General features: G+C 34.2%; 1 protein-coding gene and 1 pseudogene across 1 annotated transcript; both read left to right on the forward strand.

The window, feature by feature from the left end:
* Positions 1–2341: 2341 nt before the first annotated feature.
* On the forward strand, positions 2342–4730 carry LOC125852155 (uncharacterized). Its single transcript, XM_049531881.1, has 2 exons — positions 2342–3559; positions 3621–4730. The coding sequence occupies exons 1-2, from the start codon at positions 2342–2344 to the stop codon at positions 4728–4730; spliced, it is 2328 nt and encodes a 775-aa protein (XP_049387838.1).
* A 443-nt stretch (positions 4731–5173) lies between these two features.
* LOC125852154 (UDP-glucose 6-dehydrogenase 4-like) lies at positions 5174–6764 on the forward strand (annotated as a pseudogene).
* The last annotated feature ends 105 nt before the right edge of the window (positions 6765–6869 follow it).

A 6869-nucleotide genomic window follows, 5' to 3' on the forward strand; every position in this document is an offset into this window, starting at 1 on the left:
TAAATAGTTCAGGGGGTAAAAAATACGGTATTAAATAGTCTAGGGAGGTAATAGATCCTCATGAAAGTTTAGTATCGCAATAACAAATCCGACCAAAGTTGAGGTATTTTTCAGACCCTTATCCCTATAAATAACAAATACATTTGTAATATTTTAATCACAGTTATATTTGTAAATGTTTTAAATTAAGTAAAAAAGACAAAAGAAGGAATTCTTGAAAAGATATAAATAGTACTAATATTAATGAGGAAAGAGAAAAGGTAAGTGTAGGTATTTTTTGAAAGTGTAATATTAACGAGGAAAAAGAAAAGTTAAGTGTGCGTATTTTCTGAAATTTTTTAAAGCACAATTATTTTGGAAATAATATATGAAAAATAAAGAAGTAAAAAGAGGAAAGGCAGGAAGATATAAATAGTGTAGTAATAATTAGGAAAGAGAAAATTTAAGTGTACCTATTTTCTGATTTTTTTTAAAAAGAACAAATTAAAGAAAAAGTCCAAAAAATTGACAAAAACAATTCTAGACAAAAAAAGGTGCCATGTCGGATTTTTATTATTCCGGGTTAAAAGAGTAGTCAAATGTAGATGTTGCAAGGGCAAGGCGTAGCGTGCGTAACGTAGAGTCGTAGACACACATTTAAGGGGACACCTCTCTTTTCCCATTTTTACGATTAAGCAAATTCACATCACTTCACTTGTTCCTGTTTTATGTAAAACTAAATTTTATTTTTTTTTCCACATTACCATTTCCAACATAAAAAAAGGGTCAGACTTTCTGCTATTTTATATTAAATTATGCTCTGTGCTAAGACAAGAAGGAAGGTGATGGGGGTATTTTTTGACAAAATGATTGATCATTGAAAATTATAAAATATAATTTGATAATGGAAGTGTCTAATTTTTTCATTGTCTAGTTAGATAAGTGGGAAGTTGAAATTTCTAAGGTTAATTAATTATGTGTACTTTTTAGGTATCTGATTAGATGATGCAAATGTCTGATTGGTCTTCCTTATTAATCTTAGGTTCCCACTTCCCAGCAGAATGCAATGTTGTGTGAATCTCCCTTGTTGATTTTGGATCAGTACTAAGAAAATTGTTTTCTTCTTCTTTTTGTGCCAATTTTCACAATCACTCAAAATTCCGGTATCCATATATTCTACTTTGTTTGATTTGATTTGACATTGAATCATGTGATCTAGTATGTAGAATGTACTAAAATGTCTTTTAATCTTAAATATGTCATGTTAGAATCAAAATGAAAAGTAAGACAAATAAATTGAATTTGTGGTGTCATATACAGGGGCGAACCCACGTAGTCAGTTTTGGGTGCTCGAGCACCCATTGACTCCGGAAAAAAATTTGTATATATATATATAGAAAATATGATAAATACGTTATTAAATAAAAATAAGCACCCATAGAACACTAGCACTCGTGGGTGCCCTGGTTAACACTTGGAAAAACAATTCGCGCGAAGCATCAGGGCGAGGGTTCGAATCCCGTCAACCCCATTCTTTTTTTTTTACTTTTTCCAGCGAATTTTGCACCTTTTTTTTTACTTTTCCTTTTTTTAATTAAGGGATTATTTTACTCCGAATTTTGTACTTGTTTTGACTTTTCCTATTCTTAATTAGTTTAGGGTGACTAACTTTTTCTTTCTTTTTTATTTTTAACTTTTTCTATGTTTTAAAACCTTTTTCACTCCCCACTTTTATGGGATTTTTTCTTTTAACAAAAAGAGGAAATCATTCTTCTTCTTCTTGTTGTTTTAAAGAGAAAGCAGCCAATCCAAGTACCCAACAACAAAATTCAAGCTTTTTTCTTTTCAAAATCAAAATACAAAAGCAAGGTAATAAGATTTAATGTTTGATTAAAGTTAGATAATGAAAAAAAAAGGGTTAGGGAAATTAGGTTTTGAGATTTTCATTGCTTATGGCTAGTACTCTTTAAGTCTTAATTCTTAAAATATATTCCACATACTTTTTTTTGTTACTTGATAAATAGATTTAGACTTTAGAGTCTCACATATTTAGTGTTTTGTGATTAAAAATACAATTTTTGAATACTTTTGAAATAATTTTTTATCTTACCAACTTACTTGATTCAAAAATTAAATTTTAGGATGTATACAAATAACAAATTGTGCAATTGGAAATTTTGTGCTCATTGACTCATATATTGCTAATTATTGCTTGTGGTGTTGAAAGATCGAATAGATATATTAATTGTTGTTTGGGTTGTTGATAGAAAGTTATAGATTTCAATAAAAAATAACTGAATCATGTGAATTAATTCTATGATAAAATTGATTTTTTTGCAGAAATTTATCTTTGTAATTTGAGATGGATAAGTATGTCACAAGATCGAAAATTGGGCATCCAAGTTCTAGCTCTACTCATCCATCTACCGCTTCAACCATAGCTCCGAAAATTCAAAGGAAAACATTTATTTCAGATGTTGATTTAGAATCTCTTGAAGCTGATCGGGGAATTAGAAAGCCCATTGCAAAATACAATCCTAATATATGTGATGATATTAGGAGATATTATATTCTTAAAAAGCCTTGTCAACCTAAGGATCATAAATTTCCTAAAACTAAGTTTGGGAAGGAAATGCGGCAATTTTATCCCGATTGGTTTAATGGTCGTAAGTGGTTGGAGTATAGCATAACAAAAGATGCTGCATTTTGTTTGTGTTGCTATTTGTTTAAAAATGAATGTGAAAGTCGTGGATATGTGGTTGATGCTGCTTTCACAAAGACTGGCTATAGAGCTTGGAACAAAGCTACTGAAAGATTTAGAGCTCATGTTGGAGATATAAATAGCATCCACAACTTGTGTTTCAACAAGATGCTTGATTTGATGAATCAATCACAGTCAATACGCACTTCCTTTGATAAAAAGTCCCAGAAAGAAAAAAGTGAGTCTCGGCGTCGCTTGAGTGCTTCAGTTGATGTGACAAGATTTCTCTTGAAATTAGGATTATCATTTCGTGGACATGATGAGAGTCGATCTTGTTCAAATAGAGGTATTTTTCTTGAACTTTTGCAATGGTATGGAGATATTAATGAAGATGTTGGAAGCATTATTTTAGAAAAAGCTCCAAAAAATGAAATGATATGTTCTCCAAGTATTCAAAAGGATATTGTTGATTTTTGTGCTAAGGAAACAATCAAATCTATTCTTGAAGATTTAGATGGGGATTATTTTGGGATACTAGTCGATGAATCAAAGGATGTATCACACAAGGAGCAAATGGCACTTGTTTTGAGATATGTTAGCAAAGAAGGAGAAGTGATAGAGCGATTTGTTGGTATTATTCATGTTAGTGATACATCTGCTTGTTCATTAAAGGAAGCAATATACTCTTTTCTTTCAAATCACTCATTAAGTCCATCCCAAATACGTGGGCAAGGTTATGATGGAGCTAGCAATATGCAAGGACATCTAAATGGTCTTAAAACGTTGATTTTAAATGAGACTCCATCGGCATATTGCATTCACTGTTTTGCCCACCAATTGCAGTTAACACTAGTGGCTCTTGCAAAGAAGGATTCAAATGTAGATGACTTTTTTTTGCTTAGTTACTAATGTGTTAAATATTGTTGGAGCATATTTTAAGAACAAGGATTTACTTCGGAAACACCAAGCTGAACAGTTAGAGGAGTTGCTCATATCAGGGGAAGTGCATACTGGGCGAGGATTAAATCAAGAACATGGGCTTCACCTGCCAGGTGATACTCGTTGGGGTTCTCATTGTAGAACATTAGATAATCTTATTGTTCTATTTCCATCAGTTATTCATGTGCTTGAATTTACTGGATACGAGTGTCCAAACTATACTGATAGACTTCTTGCTAAAACTCTTGTGGATACGATTAAGAAACTTGATTTTGCCTTTATGCTGCACTTGATGTGGAAAGTTCTTATGATGACAAATGAATTGAACTTCTCATTACAAAGGATGGATCAAGATATTGTCAATGCTATGGGATTTCTTGCTCTTACAAAGCAAAGATTACAAAATACGAGGGATAATGAATTCGAATCATTAATGGATGATGTCTCTTCTTTTTGTGATAAACATGATATAGTCATTCCGGAGATGGATGCTAGCTACTTTCCTGGGAAGTCAAAGCGTAAAGCTCTTGATGTTACATATTCTCATCATTTGCGTGTTGAAATATTTTATGCTATTATTGATTTGCATCTTCAAGAGCTTAATAATCATTTTGATGCTGTGAGTACTGACTTACTTCTCGGTATGGCTAGTTTGAATCCAGTTAATTCATTTGGTACTTTTGATAAGGGCAAGATAATGAGGTTGGCTGAATATTATATGAATGAGTTTGACAACAACACGCTTCGGGATCTCAGTTTTCAGCTTGATAGCTTTATAGTTTATGTCCGTGGTTCTGACAAGAGGTTCTTCAACTTGAAAGGAATTAGTGATCTTGCTAAAGTATTGGTCAAGTCAGATTTGCATCAAATTTGGCCACTTGTTTATTTGCTTATCCAGTTGACTCTCATTCTTCCCGTTGCTACTGCTTCTGTGGAACGAGCTTTCTCATCCATGAAGTATATTAAAAATGAACTTCGCAATAGTATTGGTGATGAATTTTTGAATGGTTGTTTAGTTTGCTATGTAGAGCGTAAGATATTCGCAAATGTAAGCAATAATGCTATTATTTATCGTTTTCAACATATGAAAAGTCGTCGAGCACAATTATAACTTTAAGACTAGAAGTCTCTTTTTGTAATGATAATATTACTAGTAGGTCATTGTGACTTATAACTAGTGGTTGTTTTTGATGATGATAATATTAATCGTTGTTTTATTTTTTTTTACTTTTTTTTATTAAAGAGTTTGAGTTAGTAGACATTTACTTTTTTTATTAAAGAGTTTGAGTTAGTATACATTTACTTTTTTTATTAAAGAGTTTGAGTTAGTATACGCTTACACTATGTGATTGCTAACATGTTTATGTTAAAGGAAGTGAGCACCCACAACCTTTAAATCCTGGATCCGCCACTGGTCATATATATGCAAGTGATGCAATATCTCATCCACTATTTTGCTTACTGAAGCTATATGATAATGTTACAGTATTAGTCTAAATTTCCTCTTTCTCCCATTCTAGAAAATGTAATTGAACTTTTTCCTATTGCAGAATTTAGAAAAAAGGAAAATGGTTAAGATTTGTTGTATAGGAGCTGGATATGTAGGTGGTCCCACCATGGCTGTCATAGCACTGAAATGCCCCTCTGTTGAAGTAGCTGTTGTAGATATTTCAGTGCCTCGCATCACCGCCTGGAACAGTGACCATCTCCCTATCTATGAGCCAGGCCTTTGGGATATAGTGAAGGAATGCCGAGGCAGGAATCTCTTCTTTAGCACAGATGTGGAGAAACATGTGTGTGAAGCTGATATAGTTTTTGTTTCTGTTAACACTCCTACAAAGACTAGAGGCCTCGGAGCAGGCAAGGCTGCTGATCTCACTTACTGGGAGAGTGCAGCTCGCATGATAGCTGATGTCTCAAAATCTGACAAAATTTTAGTTGAGAAATCAACTGTTCCAGTCAAAACTGTTGAGGCAATTGAGAGGATTTTGACCCACAACAACAACAACAACAACGGAATTAACTTCCAAATCCTCTCAAACCCTGAGTTTCTTCAGAGGGGACTGCAATTGAAGACCTTTTTAAACCTGACAGAGTCTTAATTGGAGGACGCGAAACTCCAGGAGGCCAGAAGGCTATCCAAGCATTGAAGGATGTTTATACCCAATGGGTTCCTGAAGATTGCATCATCACAACCAATTTGTAGTCTGCTGAGCTCTCAAAACTGGCTGCCAATGCATTCTTGGCCTAAAGAATCTCTTCTGTGAATGCCATGTCAGCTCTCTGCGAGGCTACTGGAGCAAATGTTTCAGAGGTATCATATGATGTTGGTAAGGACTCCAGGATTCGTCCCAAGTTTCTTAATGCTAGTGTTGGATTCAGTGGCTCTTGCTTCCAGAAGGATATTCTGAATCTGGTTTACATATGCGAATGCAATGGTCTTCCAGAGGTGGCTGAATACTGGAAACAGTTAATCAAGATCAATGACTATCAGAAGATTCGTTTTGTCAATCGTGTTGTTACCTCCATGTTCAACACAGTATCAGGCAAAAAAGTGGCCATTCTAGGTTTTGCTTTCAAGAAGGATACTGGTCATACTCGAGAGACCCCTGCGATTGATGTTTGCAAGGGACTATTGGGAGACAAGGATAAGTTGAGCATATATGACCCTCAGGTTAACGAGGACCAAATCCAAAGGGACCTTGCAATGAAAAAGTTTGATTGGGATCATCCCCTTCACCTCCAGCCAATGAGTCCGACTGGTATGAAACAAGTTTCAGTCGTGTGGGATGCGTACACCACCACAAAGGATGCTCATGCTTGCATTCTTACAGAGTGGGATGGATTCAAGAGTCTTGATTACAAGAAGATATACGATAACATGCAGAAACCTGCTTTCATATTTGATGGTATGAATGTTGTTGACGCGAACAAGCTTAGAGATATTGGATTTGTTGTCTATGCAATTGGTAAGCCCCTGGATGCCTGGCTAAAGGACATGCCTGCTGTTGTTTGAAACCCCTACTTTTCTTACTAGTAATCAGATAGTCAGCTTAGCTGAGATTCATTCTTTACTATTTGTTTTTTCCCTTGTAGACACAGAACAGAATCATTCTCTACTATTTGTTGTTATACTTTTTGGTATTTGAATATTTACCAGAAAAATTACAAAATCAAATAGCCTCGCACTTACTCTTTTATGTTAAAAGAAAAAAAAAAATTTTGAGCAAAATCCTACTTATAATGATGG

The sequence above is a fragment of the Solanum stenotomum genome, unplaced genomic scaffold, assembly GCF_019186545.1.
Source record: "Solanum stenotomum isolate F172 unplaced genomic scaffold, ASM1918654v1 scaffold32676, whole genome shotgun sequence".
NCBI lineage: Eukaryota > Viridiplantae > Streptophyta > Magnoliopsida > Solanales > Solanaceae > Solanum > Solanum stenotomum.